This window comes from Macrotis lagotis, chromosome 1 (genome assembly GCF_037893015.1).
Source record: "Macrotis lagotis isolate mMagLag1 chromosome 1, bilby.v1.9.chrom.fasta, whole genome shotgun sequence".
Lineage (NCBI taxonomy): Eukaryota > Metazoa > Chordata > Mammalia > Peramelemorphia > Peramelidae > Macrotis > Macrotis lagotis.
Window position 1 is genome coordinate 893,070,091 of NC_133658.1, and position 21,705 is coordinate 893,091,795.

Below are 21,705 nucleotides of genomic sequence, written 5' to 3' on the forward strand. Positions count from 1 at the left end.
GTCTCCCTTTCTCTCCCCTCACCTGCCTGCTTACCTCCACCACTACCCCTGCCCTGATCCCTTAGCGCCTGAGAGAGCCATGGCCTCCCCAGAACTCCTGGTGGCTAGAATTACAGAACAAGATAAAGGGCTAGAGGAGGGACCTCTGGCCCCTCTGTACTGGACAGCCATGTCGTTTGCATTGGAAAGTGGGCAAAATGTAAGGCCCGCGATCCCCGAAGGGGCTGGGGGCTACTGGTTGCTTCCCCAACATTCCTCTAGCTCTGTGCCCCATGAGGTCATCTATCCCTACCAACCTCTAATCCAAAAGCCCCAATGTCACAGGAAGCTGGGCTGTCCTCTCTTCACCCATCAAAAGAGGAGCTTTCGCATTATAGAATCCCAGAGAGAGATGGGAGGGTCCTCGGAGTCCATGTACTCCCCAAATCCGCATTTTACAGAGGGGCCAACTGAGACTCAGCAACTTAAAATGAATGAATATCAAGGACCTCGGATTTTAGAGCTGGAAGAGGACCAATTTACTTCAACTGCCTGACTTTACAGAGAAGGAAACTGAGAGACAGAGAGGAAAAGTCACTTGTCAAACATATCAGTAAACATGTGACAGAAGCACGATTTGAACCCAAGTCCTATAAATCCAATATTTTTTCCCCACCTAACCGTGGTAACAAGCGCCAAGCAAATGCAGAATATTGGAACCTCAAGGTTAGGAAGGACCTCGGGAGTGCTGGCGTGAACAAGATTCCTTTTGACATCATGCCCACTGAGTGGTCTCGTGGCCTTTTCCTACAGAATAAAGCTCGGAAAAATCCCACTGACACTCAGAATGTCAGAGGGTGATGGGACCTTGATGCATCTCATCCAGTGCAGCCTCCCGGAGGAGTCTCCTGCAATACAGCTGAAAAGGAGGCGTCAAGCCTTAAGTGAAGAAGAATCCACTCGACGCCTTGGGCAGCCTGCTAAGAAAGGTTATAATGGCTTGTCCATGCTACGTTTTAGGATTTGTATCTCACAACAACCTGGCTATTATTTATTATTTATTCCCGTTTTACAGATGAGGAAACTGAGGCAAACAGGTTAGCGACTTGCCCGTGCCACATGGAAGCGTTCCGGTTAGGAATCAGTCCCTCTCAAATTCTTGCACCCATGGGTCTGCCCATTCTGAGGGGGGGGAAGAGCGGCCCCCGCTAACCCCTCGTATCCTAATCTCCCTCATTCGTCCGCTCAACCATGGACTTGAGACGGGATTGGTTTTTTCTCTCTGCCCCCCCACCCCCTGCCCCAAGCAGCCGCGGAGGCATCGGGACCCAATCAAAGCTACACTGGCCAACAGCGCGCTTGGCAGCAAAGGGTTGCCAATGCTCCACTCCCTCAGACGATGCTAAAGTTCCTGACCCCTCCTCCTCGGCCAGGGATGCCCCAGAGAGGCACCGCCGGAAGGGAGGGGATGCGCGGGGAGGGCTCAGAGGGGGAAGGAGGAATCAACTCACTGTCCATGTGGCCGATTTGGCGGTGCTGGACTGCTGAAAAGTGACCTCAAAGTGATGGGGGCCGGGGTAGTCCGTGTTGGAAGGGATGACAGGCGCGGGGGACATGGTGTCAAACGTCGAGCTGGGCTGGGAGTAGGGAGAGTGTGTCGGGACGCTGGCAGAGTGCTCTGGGTTGTAGGGGCTGGTGGAGGCCGCTCGGCTGCTGCTGTTCTGATCCATGGTGTTGGTGAGCAGATTAAACTGGGACTGGAGAAGGGAAAAGGGGGAGGAGGGAGGGGGAAAAACACACAGTCAGTTTAGGAGAAATGGAAACCTCAGCTCCCCTTCTTCAGGACCAGAGGTGTCCTGTTACAGACTTCTTAAAGGGCCAGCCAAGCTCAAGTCATCCCAAATATTTCCTCGGGTCTCTCCCCACCTCCCTAACCCCCTCCCCTCCCCATCCGACAGGTCACTACTTGCAAGAAGGGATAAACTGACATGTTCACCTCACCCACTCTATCAGCCTTCCCAGGTGCCAAGTGTTCGGGAAATCTAACCAAGCATTCAACGGGGTGGAAGAGAAGAGCCAAAAAGCTGGCAAACCCTTGGCTAGCTCTGGGGGGCGATGTCTGGGGGGCGGGGAACATCCCCAACCCCTGCTCCGTTATCTCTTTTCTTCCCCAGAGCCACCAGAAGCTAGGGATCAGTGGTCTGGACCTTCCACTCCCTCCCCACGCCTTCCGCCACCCCTCTGTCCGAGAAGCCAATAGCCCCGGGCAGGCACTGCCTTGGGTGGACCCCAGTGACCCAGAGGTGGTGATGGAGTAAGATAGATTGGTATGGCCATTTGATAGACGGCAGGGGAAGAAAAGTGTTCAGAGAAGCTTGCGCAGCACACCAAGGGCAGACCCCATGGACTAGACCTCAGGTATCTTGACCAAGATATATGAGGAGCATTAGCCAGAAGGCACCCTTAATGTCATCCAATCCGCCATCAACTTCAGAAATGGAGAAACCAAGTCACAGAGAGATTCCTTGTCTTGTACAAGATCACACATGAAGAGTGATCTGAAACCAGCTGTTTAGACTCCCATGCTCTTTTTTTAATTTTTTGCAAGGCAATGAGGTTAAGGGACTTGCCCAAGGTCACACAGCTAGGCAATTATTAAGTGTCTGAGGTGGGATTTGAGACCAGATCCTCCTGACTCCAGGGTCAATGCTCTATCCACTGCACCACCTCATTGCCCCTAGACTCCTTTTCCTCTGAGGCATCCCATATTCTCAAATTATCAGGAACTGAATGTTCATGCCTCTAAGAAAAAAGGAGGGAATAAGTATTTATATAGTTCCTACTATAAACAAGTCACTTGCTAAGGGCTTTTACAAATATTGCCTCATTTGACACACAACAATTCTTGGAGGTAGGTGTCACTATTACCCCCATTTTACAAATGAAGAAACTGAAGCAGGAAGAGGATAAATGACTGGCCAAAGTCACCCAGCTACTTGTCTGAGGCTTCATTTGAATTGAAGTCTTCCGGGCCAGCCACCTAGCTGCCTCATGAAATGTCTAGAAAAGAAGCCAGATTGTGAAGAATTTTGAAAGCCAGGCCAGGGAGTTAATAATTAATCCTTGAGGCAGTAGGGAATCATTGAAGCTTCTTGAGCTGAGGAGTGGCATGATCAGAGAAGTGCTTTAAGATGATTTTGGCAGCTGAATGAAGGATGGCTTGGAGAGGAGAGAGAAATTAGAAGCAGGGAGACAAATTGGGACACTCTTGCAATAATCCAGTTGAAAAGTGATGAGAGCCTTCAGAGTACCACTAGATCCCCAGTGGTGTGAATAATGAATTAATTCTGTGCTCACAAGTGAACTAACTCTACTGAAAGTGAAAATGATACAAAAATATGATCATCAGGTTCCACTCATATAGAAATACACTATTCAAATTCAAATAGTGGCACCACTTCTTAAGTGACTGTACAAGTAGAGATATAGTCAAGAAAATCCTATCATGTGCCCTCTCTCCAATCCAACCTTCACCCCCCGCCCAAATCCCTAAAGCTCGGATGTCACCTTCTATATGTAGTCTTCCATGACCCCCCAAAACCCTCATATTCTAGCATCTTTGACAAATGACTTCCCATTGAGTTTTCCTATACTTCATGTGGGTGTTATTTCCTCTTGAAGAATGTAGACTCCTTGAGAGGAACAACTATTTTTTTAAGTGGCTTTTTATTACCCAGAATCTAAGTCAGGTCCAGAACAGGATTGGCATGTATTGGATGTTTGTGGAATGACTAATTGGAGGAAGAATTGGCAAGACTTGAACTGGCTGGTTATGTGATTCAATGGACAAATGTCACAGAGTCAAACATTCATTGGCTGAGCCTTTAGTGGAGATGAGAGAAAGGAAGAGCCTCCTCCCTTTTCTGAGCCTCTCCAGGTCTCCCACTCACTTCCCATCAGATCATGTATATCCTCTCCACCCCTTTGCAATCAATTCAATTCGACATTTCTTTACGTGTCTTACAAATTGTTGAGAGCTTTTGTCCTCTTAATTCTACCCATGCCTTGGGTCCAGAAGGGTTGACCAAGCCAGATGGCTTCATTGATTTCAAGTCAGTGTGCAGTCCTTAGTCATGGAGACTCAAGACTAAGATAAATGATGCACACAGGTCCACTGATATAAACCAGTGTCTGTCATTAACAATGACAGCCTCAACAGGAAAAGTTCATTAAGTCCAAGAAGCTACACTTGGAGAACTGGACCGGAAAAAGCCTGGCACCTAGAAACTTTCACCTAGAGATTAACACCTGGAGAGTTTAGGCTGTGGAAAGTAGGTCCTGATAAGCTAGGAACCTAGAGGGTTGCACCAGAAAAGCTTAAGACCTTGATAGGTTCACCTAGAGCCTTTATCTGGAGAGTGAGCCCTGGAGTGTCATACCCGGAGAGTTTAGTGCCTGGAGAACTATACCAGGAGGATGACAGCTGGAGAGTTCAGGACCAAGAAGGCCACACCTGAAAAGTGATGCTTGGTGAGTTTAGTTCCTAGCGAGCTGAATAGACAGCTGCAAATGATAGTTATGCCTGAGTTACACCCAGCAAGTACCTCCTGAAGAAAGCCCCTGGGGAACTACATCTGGAAGGTGACATCTAGACAGCTAATCAGCTGTAGAACTGGATCCATGCTGCACCCAGAGGTAAGGATAGGCAGCTAGGTGGCACCATAGTGGATAGAGTACTGAATCTAGAGTCAGGAAGACCTGAGTTTAAATCCAATCTCAGATACTAACTGTATGTGATCCTGGGTAAGTCACTTTTCCTTAGCTTCCCTTAGTTTCCTCATCTGTAAAATGGGACTAATATTTGCATATACTTCTTGGGGCTACTATAAGAAGCAAATGAGATAATATTTATAAAGTGCTTACCAGAGTACCTGGCACATTGTAGATATTTAACAAGAGTTTATTTTCTTCCTTCCTACACTAAGATAGCTTAGAAGAGTAATACATGGAGAGTCTAGCAACTGAAGCACTGGTCCTGTAGAGCTATCCATGGAGAAATGCACCTGTTGATGCAGATGTCTTTGGAGTATTTATATAGAGGAAAAGGTGATATATATGTATGATAACTATATATACATACATGCATATACAACTGTGTGTGTACATCCACACAAATGCATGTATATACATGGAATTATATATATATATAATTCAATGTATTATAGATTACATAATATTATAATTGTATAATATATGTATTCTCTTTATATATATGTATGTACAGGTCTATTATATCATATAATATAATTTGATCTATAAATATATAATCTATGTGTTTTATATTACTTGTGTATATATATACATGTGTGTCTATATGTGTTTATTATGATATATATTATAAACATTCCATGTCTATTTAAATGCACATATGATATATTATATAATTATTACATAATCCATAATATATTATATATGTATATATTCCAGAATGATATTCCATTATATTCCATTGCTAGTTCATTCTTCTCAGGTCACTTCTTGTTTCTATATTTGACCATTCTTGGAATATACTCATAAGACCTTGGGAAATGGCTACCCAACGTTCCTGGAAATCTCACTGTTAATTCTTTCCAGGGCAGCAGGAATTGTCTATCTAGACCACATTCTATCTAATCCAGACCAATGTCTAGCTAGACCACATTCATCTCTTGCTTGAACACTACATCCTTAACAGGGTTGAATTCCCAAAGGATCCCAGCACCTAATCTGCCCTAGGCTATTATTTTCTTCTGAAATCTTTCCCTTAAATCTCAGATTTAGAGTTCAAATTTGAATGATTTAAAAAAGGTGTGAATTCACCTAGTCCGGTTTTCTGGTTTCTCATTTGTATGGGACTACCTTCTGGTATTGGCTCAAATTCCCAGCTTCCGAGTTAGTAAAACCAATCGGCCACTGGGCATGTAGTGAAGTTCCTTAACAAGTAACCTTCCTGGCTGTGGAAACCCCTGAACATGGGAACTTTAATCAGAACAAAAGGCTCAATTCAATGAGGAAACCCATGCTTGAGAAGGGGTGAGTTCATTACTCATCAAAGTAAAGAGAACCAGGAGTCACAGAGTACAAAGAATCAGGAAGACCAGAGTGCAAATACTGTCTATGGTTCAGTCTCATCACCTACTGCTTCAGTTTCCTTAACTAATAATAGCACTTCCCTATCTATAGTTGTATGAAAAAAAGCTATAAATCACTATTGATCAGAAAAATGCAAATTAAAACAATGCTGAGCTACTACCCCACACCTATCAGATTGGCTAATATGGTAGAAAAGAAAAAATGATAAATGTAGGAGGGGATGTAGAAAAACTGAGGCACTGATGCACTATTGGAGAGCAATTTGGAATGATGCCCAAAGAGTTATCAAACTGTGAATACACTTTTTTCCAGAAATACCAACACCAGGTTTGTACTTAAAAGAGATCAATGGAAAAATGGAAAAGGACCTACGAGTACAAAAATATTTATAGCATCTCTCCTTTTGTAGTGGCAAAGAATTAGAAATTGAGGGGATGCTCATCAATTGGGGAATGACTGAACAAATTATGGTATATGAATATGATGGAGTATTATTGTTTTGTAAGAAATCATGAGCTGATGAATTTCAGAAAAACCTAGAAAGGCTTACATGAACGGATGCTGAATGAAATGAGCAGAACAGGAAAACATTGTACACAGTAACAGCAACATTGTGGGATGATCAACTCTGATGGACTTGCCTCTTCTCAGTAGTGCAATCATCAAAGACAATTCTAAAGGATTTGTGATGGAAAATGAGCATCTACAACCAGGGAAAGAACTCTGAAGTCTGAATGCAGACCAAAAATACTCTTTTCACATTTTAAAATTTGGTTTTCTGTTTTTTCTTCTTTGTGGTTTTTTCCCTTTTGTTCTGAGTCTTCTTTCACCACATGACTAATATGGAAATGATTCATATGAATATACATGTATATCCTATACCAGATTATTTAATGGCAATGGGAGGGAAGTAGAAATATGTGGAACATAAAATCATATAAAAAAAAGAATGTTAGGGGCGGCTAGGTGGCGTAGTGGACAAAGCACCGGCCTTGGAGTCAGGAGTACCTGGGTTCAAATCCGGGCTCAGACACTTAATAATTACCTAGCTGTGTGGCCTTGGGCAAGCACTTAACCCCATTGCCTTGCAAAAAAAAAAAAAAAAAAAAAAAAAAAAAAAGAATGTTCACCTTTATATATAATTGGAAAAAAATAATATTAAAAAATTTTTAAAACAGCATCTCCTCTCCCAGAGTTGTAGTGAGGGTCAAATAAGATAACATTTATAATGGGCTTGGCACATAGGAGGCACTTTATTCTCTCACCTCTGTCTTCTTCTCCTGGGGCATGCCAACACACTCACAACAACCCCTCAAAGTAGAAAACGCATTTTTACAGATGAGAGAATAGAGGCATAGTGGCTTGCCTAGAGTCACACAGCTAATATTAGAGCTGGGATTCACACTCATTTTTTTAGTTCCAAAAGGAAAACTCTTTCCTGTGAACTATATTACAGCTTGTCTGCTCCCACCCAAAGCCTCTGCAAACTTAGGAGACTTTGAGATATGATTCATCAAGCCACAAAATTTGAAAGTGGAAATGAACCTTAGCTGCCACATAGTCTAACAATGCATGAAGAAAACCTGCAACTCCAGTCTATAGAACAAGTGGTCATTCAGCCTCTTGCTTGAAGATGAGCACCAAGAGAGAATCCAACTCTCAGTCAAGGGCCTCCCCCCTCTGAGCCTTAGTTTGTTCCTATGTAAAATGAGGGGGTAGATGAGGGTAGTTCTCCATGACCTCCTAGTCAGAGCTTTCAGATTTTGGACAGCTCTCATTATAAGGAAGTTTCCCCCCTAAATTAAACTAGACCCATGACTTCTGGTTCTACTCTTTGGAGCCAAGGAGGACCAATCTAACCCTTCTTCTGTATGACCGATCTTCCAAGTCAAACAGACATCATGCCCACCGAGTCTTGTGATTGCCTTGTTATTCTGGTGTTTCATGTGGTTCATAGAGGTAGTATCTTCTTTCCGATCTCTTTCCATTTAGATTGATCTGGAGTAGAAGCTCCAGGGAGAAAGGGGGCAGTATCCCATATTTCTTGCATCTCAAGCCAATCCCTAGCACTATTGCATGTAGGTAGGAGGGGAAAGATTGACTAAGCCAAAGGAACAAATCACTGGTCAGGTAGTGATGCCAAAGAGTGGGTCTGAGATCCGGCAAAGATTCCTTTCCTGTTACACAGCTGGCCAGGCTCAGGCAGAATCACCGCCCCACCCCCAACAAACATATACATATATACACACACACATTAGCCCCTTCCCTCCTGCACACACAGACACTCACACATTCCTGAGGGTGTACTGGACTTTTCATCAGCCTCTCCCCCATTCCCCCATTTTGGCAGCTCTTTTACATTTCGCATGGGCTAGCCTACATATAATGGGGTCAAGAGTCAGAGCCCTAATGCCTGGGCAGAAAAGATGTGCTTTGTGTCTCTGGCCCCACTTCTTCCTTTTATCTTTCCCTTTGTGAAAAACACACCTTTTCAAAAAAGACAAGCATAATCAGTAGGACCTTCTATGACCTTCAACTTCTTCCCAGAAGCCTCCATTTTCAGTCAGAATTAGACTACTAAAAAGGGGTCTTTAAATCCAAAAAAGGCAGGTTTAGAAACCAGGACCTGACACCTTTGCCCTTCTCTGGGTCTCATTCTCATCTGTAAATTGAGAATTAGGACTGGATGACACAACTAAAGTCCCTTGCAGCTCTAACATTTCATGACTCTCTGATCTCCAAGTCAAATTTTGAAAAAAAAAAAAATGAAAAAGAGCTCTGAGGGAAAGGGGCACCACTTTTGAAGTCATAGGCTTCTGGAGTTGGAAGGGACCTTAAAGAGCTAGTCCAACTCTCTCATTTGAATGGCAGCATCTTATAGTGGAAAAGACATTGAACTTGGATTCAGGAAGATCTGAGTTCAAATTCTAACTAAGATAGTGGTGAGCCTTGCTCTTCATCTCTCTAGGACCCAGTTTCCCTATCTGTAAAGTGGGGGATTGAATCTAATAATCTGTGAAGTTTCTTCCAGCCTTCTATTTGTGGTCCTATGAAACTGGGGCCTCCCCAGGAAGCTAAATGACTAATATGACTAATATAGGAAATCAGTAGCAAGGCTAAGATTAAGACTCTTCAATTCAAAGGTCCCTAACACCATTTTCCCCATGACTAATCCTGCCGAAGCATCTCTCAGGGACATTACTACTTCTGTCTCCATGCTTTTCCCCTCTTTCTTCTCATGCCCTGCCAATGATTGGAGAAAAGAAATATTTACTTCCGATGTGACATCACTTCATACCTTAATGTCAAAATTAGAACCTTTTTTTTAAAGAAGTTCCACATTGAGATGTCATTTCTGATGCCCAAATTTGAATGACAATCACAGAGTCTTAAAATCAAAAGGGATCTGGAGTCCATCCAGGAAGGAGGCCATCCAGTACAACCCACTCCTGAATAAGAATCTTTCCCAAAATATAGCCATCAAATGGTCTCCAAGCCTTTGCTTGAAGACCTCCAATGAGGGGAGTATTACTAGCTCCTAAGGCAACCCATCCCACTTGGAGGTAGCTTCCATTGGCAGGATGTTATTTGTTTTTTCCCCTCTTCAATCAAGTCTAAATCTGCCTTTTTGCAACTTCCACCCACAGCTCCTGGTTATGCCCCCTGGGGCCAAGTAGAGTAATCTCTCTTACACATGACAGCTCTTCAAACATTCAAAGACAGTTATCATATATCCAACTAAGTCTTTTCTTCTCAGGTGAAATGTCTCCAGTTCCTTCCACTATGTGTTCAATGTAAGTGATGTCCATCCTCCGAATGCTCTGTAGCTTGTTAATGTCCTTCCTAATATGTGATACCCAGAAATGGATGCAATTTTAGTCTTGATGATCCAAACAGATTGGCCATCTAGCAAGTCTCAGGGAATCACATCCCATCTCCCACTTCACCATTTGCACAGATTGACCCTGGACATTTCTGGAATGCACTGCTTCTCAACCACAGTCTTGAAAGACTCATGATTTCCTTTGAGGTTCAACTCAAATTCTCTTTCCTACAATCAGTTTCCCTGCCCATTCCCCCAGTTATTCCTCCAGATAGAACACCTTCAAAATGCTTTGAATATATTTCATATTCCCCAAACTCCATAATGGTAGTTTGCCCCCTATGCCCCCTCTTTGAGGGCATGATCTGTTGTATTCTTGTCTTTGTATTCCAGTTGAAGGTACTAAATAAATGAGGAAGGAAAAAGGAGAGAGAAATAAGGAAAAAGAAGGGAGAGAAGAAGGAAAGAGAAAAGAGAGAAAGGAAGGAAGGATGGAAGGGAATAAAGGAGATGGAAAATAAGGAAGGGAGGAAGGAAAAAGGAAAGAAATAAAGAAGGAAGTAGGAAAGAAGGGAAGAAAGGAAGAAGAAGGAAGGAAAGGAAGAAGAAAGAAAGGAAGGAAGGGAGAGATGAAGGAAGGAAGGAAGGAAGGAAGGAAGGAAGGAAGGAAGGAAGGAAGGAAGGAAGGAAGGAAGGAAATTTCACTAGGGTTCAAAACTTCCTCTGGGTCCAAGTCATAGTGAACTGTGGGAATTCTGACCCAGTGTTCCACTGAAAATCCCTTTTTAGAAACCACAGAAGTCCTTCTAACTCCCCTGGGGTAGTATGTGAAAAGCTATAAGCCTTCCATGACCAGTTCTCAGGACTCTGCTTCTTCTTATCCCTTCTGATCTCTTCTTCTGTTGTCAGAAAGTCAGATTAGGGGAAGCTCCAGATGAACCTTGCTTCCTGACAGATGTTGGAGCCCAACCACGCAGCAATAATCAGACCTGAGTCCCCACAGTTTAGAAAGTGAGTAAGCTACAATCCTAGGAGAAGGCATTCACATTTTAACTTGTCTACATTTTAAAACTCCTTGGCAAGTGTTCAGACAATTAGTCATTAGAACCCAAGGGAGAAAGAGTGATAGGAATCTGAGCGCCCAAATGTTAAAACAAAACAAGAAAGAAATGTCAGAAAGAGATATCTCAGAGATGTTTTCATGAAACAGGAAGAAATGGAATTCTTGGAGAAAGCCTTTCAAGGAAACCTGAGTCCCCATCTCTAACAGTTCTATCTCTAAAGGGTCTTAGGAATATGGTCTTCAGGACCTGAGGAAAATTTTAAATGAGTAAACTTGATCCCCAATTTCTGTCATTAGAACCACAGGATCAAAGCTGTTTGGAGCCAAGGGAGTCTTTAGGGTCTATCTAGTCTATTTACAAAGGAGGAAACTGAGGCACAGTGGAGGAATTCTTAGAAATGGAGGACATAGAGAACAACTTGTCTGATCTAATCAAAATGAGGTGCAGAGAGGGGAAGTCATGTCATTTAGAGCTGGAAAAGAATCTGGAGTTCTCTGGAAGAATGTAACCTGAAAATTGTGAGGTGGCAATATTAATCACTCTTACCAGAATAATTCCACTCATTTTTAAAAACAGAGGAAATTGAAGCCTGAATAGGAAAGTGACTCCCTCATCATGCCACAGTCAGTTTGGTAGCAAAGGCAGCACTCAAGGCCAGCTCTCCTAACTTCCAGTCTCTGTGTCTCTTCACCAAGGATTGTAATCCTATCTTGCCATCATCTCACTGGGTGTTCAGAGAATTTGGGGACAAATCAGTGGAGGATGACAGACAAAACATTCCTCTGACACTTCCCCTTAAGTGAATTAGGACATGATGGGCCCCCATGATAGCATCTCCATAACTATCTGTACTGAGGGTTACATTTTCATGGGAGAATGAAAAGAGGTTCCACATATTTCATTCTACCTCATCAGTGTTTTTTTTTTTAAGTCCTGACTATTGCGGCAACTCTCATCACTTTGTTTAATTTTCCCAACATCTTATTATCTATATCTTGGTCTTGGTTTGGTATGTTCTTGTCCTTTGTTACAGAAGCAGAAGACTAAAATGCTATCACTACATTAGAGACAAATTACAGTGTGTCCCACTTTGGCTGATCAGATCAGTACAAGCTCAGAATGCTCCACCATAGATCAGATACAAATAGTTCATGTGAACACCTGGTGAAGGTTCTCTTCACTTCACTGATTAGAAAATCTGAAGGTTCTGAATTACAAAGCCCTCAGATGCTTCCTTACTAATAATTACACTTTTTTCAATTCTCCATTTCCTCCCCTTTCCTTCTTTTTCTTTCCCTTCTCTCCCTTTCTTTCTCCTACCCTCCTTTTTTTGCATTTCCCTTCTTTTCTCTTCCCTTGCCTCATCTTCTCATTGTCACTCCTAACTCCTTCCTTTCTTATCTATTTCATTTCCCTGGCCTTGATTTTCCTCTAGCACTCTGTGTGTAAAACTGCAGTTCCCTCTATTTCCAAGTCTGTCTCTTCCTACTTCCCTTCTCTTTCCTTTTTCTCTTTTCTCCTTTCTCTTTCCCTGTTTCTTCATTCTTTCTTCCTCTGTCCTCTCTTTCTCCCCTTCTCTCCCTACTCTCTTACCCCCTCCCTTCTTCTCTCGCTCTCCCTTCCCTCCTCATTCTTTCTCTCTCTTTCTCCTTCCCTCTTTCCTCATTCTCTCTTCCTCTCTCTGTCCTCTCTCCTTCCCTCCCTATTCTCTTCCTTCTTCTCTCTCTCTAACCCTCCCTCTTCATTTTCTCTCTGTCTGTCTCTGTCTGTCTCTCCCTGTCTCTGTCTCTCCCTGTCTTTGTCTCTCTTCTCTGTCTCTCTGTCTCTCTCTCTCTGTCTCTGTCTCTCTGTCTCTGTCTCTCTGTTTCTCTGTCTCTGTCTCTCTGTCTCTCTCTGTCTCTCTCTGTCTCTCTCTCTGTTTCTCTCTCTCTCTCTCTCTCTCTCTCTCTCTCTCTCTCTCTCTCCTCCCCCATTTCTCTCCTCCTCCTCCCTCCTTCCCTCCCTCCTCATTCTCTCTGCTGTCTGTCTCACCTTTTTCTTCACATAATACATTGTCCAGACTTGTGGAGCTCACCTCCGATCTGTGGAGCTCACCTCTGATTGGGGTTCCCACCAAAGACCAAGCTGACAAAATGAAAAGACCAGGATCTAGCTGATACAGAAAACCATTCAGATGATGGAGCCAGGAGGATCCCTGTAACCAGAGAGGACTCCTTGCATGCTTGGGTCATCATCCTGGCCAATGATGAGGAAGGGGACTCCCATGTGTGACAGGCACCTCTCAAAGCAATGAGAGGGGGGGAGATCACTTGGCAGCCAGGAATAATTCCAGAGAAAACAACATTTTTTTTAGCCTAAAGATAGTGGCTAATTAGGACATGCCCTGCAGCAGGCGGAGCACATGTGCCTACACGCAGAAAAATACATTTCTGGGCTCAACCCAAGCAAACAGTGCTTAGCGGCCTCATCAGACTACACGGAAAGGTCGAGCCAGGCTGGCTGAAGGTCATCGTGCTTTGAAGTGCTCTAGGTCGAGGTCCTTCTCCCCAGGCTCCCAGCTAGTCCTTTGCCTTTATATACGAAAACACACTGAGAGAAGTGGAAAGGGCTTTTTGTGTAGTTGAAGACTCTCACCTGCCCAAAAGCTCTGCTATATCTCATGCAAATGATCACCTCTTCCAAGGAGCCTTCCCTGATCTCTCTGTTCAGTCTTTCAGTCAAGTACTGTGTTAATTGTGTAAAATCCAAAGAAAGGTAAAATCATAGTCCCAGCCTTCTAGAAGTTCATACTCTTATGAGGAAGACCATTTGCAAACAACTATGTTTCAGTATAATTATCTCCGAAATAGCCGTCCCTACTTCAGATAACATTGTTTCCCCTCAGGTCTTACAAAGCACTTTTGGAGGGCACCTCTCTAATACCCTCATTATTCAAAGGCAAGCATTAAGCCCTAACCCTATCTAAGATGCTCTTCTAAATACTGGGGAAAAATACAAAAAGCAAAATAAAAAACAAAGTTATCCCTCAATCCATTGGCATTTCTGTTCTGGACATTCAAAGTTGGAACGGTCTGCAAAGGCCATATAGTTTAACACTACAGTATTATGAGTGAGGAAACTGAGGCCGAGAGAAGTTTGGCAAATTGCCCGAGCTCACACTCGCAAGCATGAGAGGGAAACTTGAAACCACTGCCTCTCCCTCTAGAGCAGGTTGTTCTAGTCTAAGCCATGGCCCAGTGGCTTTGGGGTTAGAAGGAAAGGAGTTTGAATCCAGCCTCAGACACTTGACTTCTACTAACTGTGTGACCTGGATCACCTCACATCTAGGACCCTCTCCAGGCATCCTGATTCATATCTGGCCACTGGACTCAGATGGTTCTGGAGGAGAAAGTAAGGCTAGCATAGCATTCAAAATCCAGTTTGTGCGCTTGTCACAGCATCATATCCCTGATGTCATGATCTTCTTCGAAAATGAAGGATAAACATTATCATCATTTGAGGTCCAATGGAAGAAATTGTCCTGTGCAAGGTCATACAAGTAGTGCTAGAAGCAGGAATGGAGCTCCTGTCTTCTAATGACACACCCAATGTTCCTTCCACTGAACAACACACTCTCCTTTGGTAATATTGCTTCCTTTTCGTCTTTGTATTCTTGGGTCTAACAAATAGGCCCTGGCAAATTGAAAGTACTTCTGGATTGATTAGATGCAATGGTGATTTGTGTTTATGTCTTACCTTCATAGACTATGAGGTGCACGAGGGTAGGGATTGTGTATTATCTAAACTTAGTATCTCACCTGTCTGGGACAGTTCATAATCCTGCACACAGTTGGTGCTTAATGTATACCCATGGAATTGATTGTGGAAGACGAGATAGCTGTCATTAACCATAGGAAGACCAGTAGCTCCAATTCTGAGTATCTTTCTGGGGAAGCAGAGTAATAACAGCTTCCTGGTTCTCCTTTCAAAATTAATTTTCCAGAACTCTTTTAAAAAAAGTATCCAGAAGGGCGGCAAGGTGGTTTAGCAGATAGAGCACCAGCCCTGGAGTCAGGAGGACCTGAGCTCAAATCTGGTCTCAGACACTTAATAATGACCTAGCTGTGTGGCCTTGGGCAAGTCACTTAACCCCATTGCCTTGCAAAAAAACAAAAACAAAAACAAAAACAAAAAAACAAAAAAAAGTATCCGGAGCAGTGTGTGAAGTTCTTCACCATAAGCCAGGGAGCATCCCAAAGCTAACAGTCATGTCTGGCTGTTTGTGCTCACCTGTGTTCTCTGACTTCTAGCAACTAGATAGTCATTCATTCATTCATTCATTCATTCATTCATTAGCAGAAATAGAATGCCTACTATGTGTTAGGCATTGGTGCTAGTCAAATAAAAAGCTGCCATTCAGGCCGGGAAATAACCAAATCTTCCCTTCCGGGTCACAGAATATTATCTCACATTGAACTCCAACTCCCAAGCATTAACTCCCAAGCCTTAAGGACACAAGCAAAAGAAAATAGAAATTATTCCCTTCTGCTCTGATCATTATAGGAATATTGTCTAAATTTGGTCATTTCTATACAGAAAACCCAGGTACAGAGTAAAAACCAGTGATCCTAGGCAATACCTCAAAAGGCACCCCATGGGATGTATCACCACAGCAAAGGGACTTTGGAACCATAATGGTTCCTAGGTCAGTACTAGAGGCTTCACAATACTATTCATCTGCCTTTTAAAAACCCTGACAAAAATGTGAACTTCATCATGATAGTTGAACTCATGATGCTACACCCAAAGCTGAGGCCTTGATTCTAATTCTGTATTAAAAAACAAGGTGGCAACTTGCTCTGGCTAAAATGAGTTCAAATCAAGTCCAGGGAATGGCACATCTCATTCGTGAAACATTAGAGCAGAGATGGCCATAAGTACCAGAAACAACTTTAATAGATCATTTTCTATCAGGTAGAGTTGGCTTAGCCATTTCAAACTTTCTTTGGTACATTCTTGTTTTCTTGATAAGAATCAGATTAATCAATTCAACAATCAATTTGTATATGCCAATAAATCAACATTTGTTAATACACTGTGCTAGAGACATAAGAACAAAAAAAAGAATAATCCTTGAAATTGGAATCAAAACATTCACATTCCAGTGAGGGAGAAAATATGTACACATATTAGAAAATTACAGCATAAATAAAATGCATAAATTTAATATTATTTAATTTTACTATTAAAATAAATTAATTTTTAAAAGTATCATAAAGGAAAAGGAAGTTGGGAGGGAAGACACTAGCAATTGAGGGGATCAGGAAAGGGTTTACAGAGAAAATGGCACATCAGATGCATTCTGAAGTTAAAAAAAATTTTTTTTAGAGTATTCAACCAACAATAAACACCAGGGAATTTTATGGCCTCTGCACCTTTCAATCAATTGTGTGACTGTAAAAATAAGATCTACTGTAGAAAATCATTTCTGCAAACCTGCCTATTTCCATCTCCAATTTTCATCTAAGCTACCCCCAGGTGTAAATTATTTTCATAAAGATTTTTTTACAAGGAAGAAAGGGATATGGTTTAGTGGTTATTGATGGCCTGTCTATAGGGACATCCGTGATTTTTTTCCAAGTCTTTGATGCTCTCCCCTTTTTGAGATATCTTGAGAATTGCCTACCCCCAACACCATCAAAATTGTGTTCTCCTCCTTCTATTCCCCCCCCCCCACACACACACACAAAGCAGAGGATTTCTCTGGGTATTCATAATCTGGTCCAACTGTACTTCCCACCTTTGTGTTTGTTAGCATTACTCATATAGTGCTCAGCGTAGTGCCCTGATCCATAACAAGAGCCACAGAAATATTACTTATTATCATTATTATTATTATTAAAATAACTTTCTTATGCTCCCTTATGTAACTGAACTAAATGTGGAAACTCTACTGAGATTGATGGAATAAACAGTTGACTTTAGAAATACTGATAGATTTGATAGAGAGAAAATTGTACTTTCAGTGCTCTCCTCCAAAGTGTCTTCTGTATCTAAATTAATTATCATACAGAATTCCTTGAAAGATGCAAAACGTATCATTGGCAAGGCTCTGATAATTAATATTGAGTAAGGCATAAAACTGGGAGATGTGTTTATCATGTCTCTGCACGAACTCTGGTAGAGGAGACCCAAAACGACTCCAAATCAAAGAAGGACTCCCCATTAATAGTGAGGTCCTCTATATGCCCCTGATTAGGGATGACACTGAGTTGCATTGAATAGTTTCCTAAATAGGATCCAAGCTCACTCAAAAGAAATCAGTTTAATAATTAACAGAAAAAGGCAGGTGGATGAATAATGAAACACTCTGAAGCATATTGTTCATGTTTTAATAAATAGAATAGTTTGCCTATCAAATCTAAGGAGAGGGGAAGGATTTGTGACTAAATAAGAGACAGAGAACAATATGAAATGTAAAATGGATAATTCTGATTATATTACATTAAAAAGGTTTTGTACACATAAAAACCAATGCAACCAAGATTAGAAGGAGAGCAGAAAGCTGAGAAACAATTTTTAGACAGTATTTCTGATAAAGGCTTCATTTCTAAAACATATAGAGAACTGAATCAAATTTATAAGAATTAAAGTCATTATATTCTTATAGTGATAAATAATCAAAGTGGTATGAATTTTTAAAGTGATAATCATAGGATATGAAGACAGTTTTCAGATGAAGAAATTAAAGTTATCTAAAGTCATATGAAAGAAATGATCTAAATCATGCTTGATTAGAGAAATGCCAAGTAAACAATTCTGAGCTACCACCCCACACCTATCAGATTGGCAAATATGATAGAAAAGAAAAATGAAAAATGTATGAGGGGATGTGGGAAAAGTGAGATACTAATGCACTGTTGGTGGAGTTATGAACTGGTCCAATCATTCTGGAGAGCAATTTGGAACTATGCCTAAACTATGCATATTCTTTGATCCAACAGCCACCACTAGGTCTGTTCCCTAAAGAGATCATAAAAAGGGGGAAAAGACCCACATGTACAAAAATACTTAGAACAACTCTTTTTTTTAGTGACAAAGAATTGGAAATTGAAGGGATGCTCATCAATTGGGGAATGGTTGAACAAATTATGGTATATGAATGTGATGGAGTACTGTTGTTCTATAAGAAATCCTGAGCAGGTGAATTTAAAAAAACCTAAAAAGACTTACATAAATTGATGCTGAATGAAATAAGCAGAACAGGAAAACATTGTACACAGTAATGGCAACATAGTGTGATGATCAGCTCTGATAGACTTGGCTCTTCTCAGCAATACAATCATCAAAGACAATTCTAAAGGACTTGTGATGGAAAATAAACATCTACAACCAGGGAAAGAACTCTGAAGTCTGAATGCAAAGAAAACTATTTTCACTTTGTAAAATTTGTTTTGTGTTTTTTCTTCCTCATGGCTTTTCCCCCTTTTATTTTGATTCTTCTTTTACAACATGACTAATATGGAATTATGTTTAACATGATTGTGCATGTATAATCTATGTCAGATTACTTGCTGTCTTGGGGAAGGGAGAGGAAAGGGAAAGAGGGAGAAAATGTGGAACAGAATCTTACCAAAAAAGAATCATCTATTTCATCTATTACTTTGAACATTTCATATTCTTTTTAAAATTTTTTTCTTTCATATTCTTATAAAGAATCATCCCCCTTATTTTCCTGTTATAGTTATTTTAACACTAAATTCTCTCTTTATCTCTCTCTCTCTCTCTCTCTCTCTCTCTCTCTCTCTCTCTCTCTCTCTCGCTCTCACTCTCGCTCTCGCTCTCGCTCTCATCCCCTTTCTGCATACCACTTCTTTTGCCCAGTTCATTTACACGAAAATGAAAAAATATATAAAAAGGAAAAAAAAAGATGAATGGGCAGATTACAGAAAAATCTGGAAAGACAAGAATTGATAGAGGGCAGCTAGGTGGCACAGTGGATAGAGCACTGGCCCAGGAGTCAGGAAGACCTGAGTTCAAATCCAGCCACAGACACTTATTACCTAGTTGTGTGGCCTTGGGCAAGCTACTTAACCCCATTGCCTTACAAAAAATCCCCTAAAATAAAATAATAATAAATTATAAAATAAAATAATTGAACTAAGTGAAGTGAGCAGAACATGAGAACATTATACACATTAACTGCAATGTTGGGTGACAATCATCTATGATAGACTCAACTTTTCTCAACAATACAGTGATCAAAAAAAATTCCAAAAGACTTGTGATGGAAAATATCTTTCACATCAGAGAAAGAACTATAGAGTCTGAATGCAGATCGAAGCATACTATTTTCAGTTAATTTTTTTTTGTTTTTCTTCCTTTCTTGTGGTTTTCTCTTTTGTTCTGATTCTTCTTTCACAACATGACTAATATGAAAATGTTTGACATGATTGCACATGTATAACCTATATCAGATTGCTTGTTGTTTTGAGGAGGAGGAAGGGAAAGGAGGGAAGGAGAAAAATTTGGACTCAAAATCTTACAAAATTGAATGTTGAAAATTATTTTTACATGTAATAAAAAATAAAACTATTAAGATTTTTTTAAAAAGTACACAGGGCTTGACCATCAGAATACATACACTACATATAGTTAGAATAGAGAGGAGGATGGATGGGAAGTTAGACCCAGGATGGCATAGTAGAATAACAGCAGAATGATTTGTAATTGAGGAATTATATAGCACATTACATAACTTTTCCCTGGCAAGAAAAACCCATCTTCTTAATACCACTATTCTAGTAATAATGATTCTGGAAAAGAATATGTGGTATGGTGGAAAGATGGGATAAAGTTCCTGCTTCAGATACATATCGGCTATGTGACCATTAAATAAGTCAACCTGTCATTAGGACAGCTAGGTAGTACAGTGGATATAGCACCAGCCCTGGAGTCAGGAGGACCTGAGTTCAAATTTGACTGTAGACATTTGACAATTACTAGCTATATGACCTTGGACAAGTCACTTAACCCTGATTGCCTCTCATCCAGGGTCATCTCTAGTCATCCTGATCCATATCTGACCACTGGACCCAGATGGTTCTAGAGAAGAAAAAGAAGTTGGAGACTTAGCACAGCACCCCCATTCAAATCCAATTTACATGCATGTCATGGTATTGCCTTCCTAATATTATGGCAATCTTTGAGAACAAAGGACAAATCACCGACAACCCATTACCCGGCAAACTACTGAGCAGATACCAATTTACACTATTGAAGGCACTTTCCTTGTTGGTAGTTCTCTACACCAGTTGTTCTCAAAGTGTGGTCCAGGGGTACTTGGAAGTCCTTGAGACTCTTTCAGGAGAGACTATGAGGTCAAAACTATGTTCATAACAAGTTTTTGGGTTGGGTTTTTTTTTAGATTTTTCAAGACAATGGGGTTAAGTGGCTTGCCCAAGGCCACACGGCTAGGCAATTATTAAGTGCCTGAGGCCAGATTTGAACTCAGGTCCTCCTGACTCCAGGGCCAGTGCTCTATCCACTGCACCACCTGGCTGCTCCCATAACAAGTTTAAGATGTTTTAGATCCCATATAGTAAATATGGGTAACTGTAACTCACTTAAGTAAAATTTGTTTGGGAGAGACAGATGTCTTCAATAATTTTAAGAGTGTAAAGGTGCCCTGAGACCAAAAAGATTGTGAATTTCTGCTGCTCTATTCCAATAGACATGAGTGTAATAATAAGTTGGACTCATGACTGCATAGAAAGATAAGAACAGAATGAACTTTCAACTGGGAAATTATGCAGTATTTCCCTAGAAAGAACCAGAACAACTCCTGCAAAAGATGGCTTTAGAAACTAAGTCCTGAAGGAAATGGGAGGGAAAACATTAGAGACAGGGGAGATAGTTAAAACAAAGGCATGGAGATGAGGCATCATAGAAAGAAGGTTTTACTCCCACTTTCAGAGTAAGCTAACCCTGCCGAGTCACTCTTTCCCCAACAATCACAAACATGCTTTAATATGGGTCAAAGGATCCAAGGATCCAAGATTTCATCTCTAACAGGACCTGTCCCAATCCTTGTAGGTCCTGCATAAGACAGTTGGAATGGAACCCCAGTCTCTGGAGCAGAGCTTCTTAATTTCTTTTTGGTCAATCATTGTGATGAAACTAAGGGGCTTCTTCTCAGAATCATGTTTGTAAATGCATATAAAATGCACAGGTTTACAAAAGAAACCAGTTATATTGAAATACAGGTTTCTAAATATTTTAAGAACAAGTCCACAGACCTCAGGTTAGAAAACCTAATTCTAGAGCAAAAGAGTCATCTAGTCCAACCTCCTCAGTTTACAGATGAAGCAAATCAGTCCTAGAGGATTATGGTCACTGTCCAAGGTCACACAAGAAGCAAATGATAGGAGGATTTGAAATCAGATTTTTTTTTTGCTCCCAATCCAACACATTCTCCACTATTATCTCAAAGAATTTAGATATGGAAGGAACTTCAGAAGTCATTTCATCCAACCTCTGCTTACCTTTCAAGAAACTGAGCCATAGAGAAGGTATGGGAATTGCCCAGGGCGGCCTTCCTAATTAGTAGCAGAATCATGATTGGAAACCAGGCCAATTTCATTACATCTACTTCTATACTACATGATTCATAGTTGGTCATTGGACCCAGGTGGCTCTGGAGGAGAAAGTGAGTACGGTGACAGCACA

At 41.3% G+C, this 21,705-nt stretch overlaps 1 protein-coding gene across 3 annotated transcripts in view; it reads right to left on the reverse strand.

Annotated features, from left to right (window-relative positions):
- The window catches only part of TP73 (tumor protein p73), a 174,176-nt gene that overhangs the window by 81,704 nt on the left and 70,767 nt on the right, over nt 1–21,705 (reverse strand). For all 3 annotated transcript variants that reach the window (XM_074218653.1, XM_074218654.1, XM_074218655.1), the window contains one exon: nt 1,491–1,736. In XM_074218653.1, the coding sequence (XP_074074754.1) occupies nt 1,491–1,736 (246 nt within the window). The remainder of the gene's footprint in view (nt 1–1,490; nt 1,737–21,705) is intronic.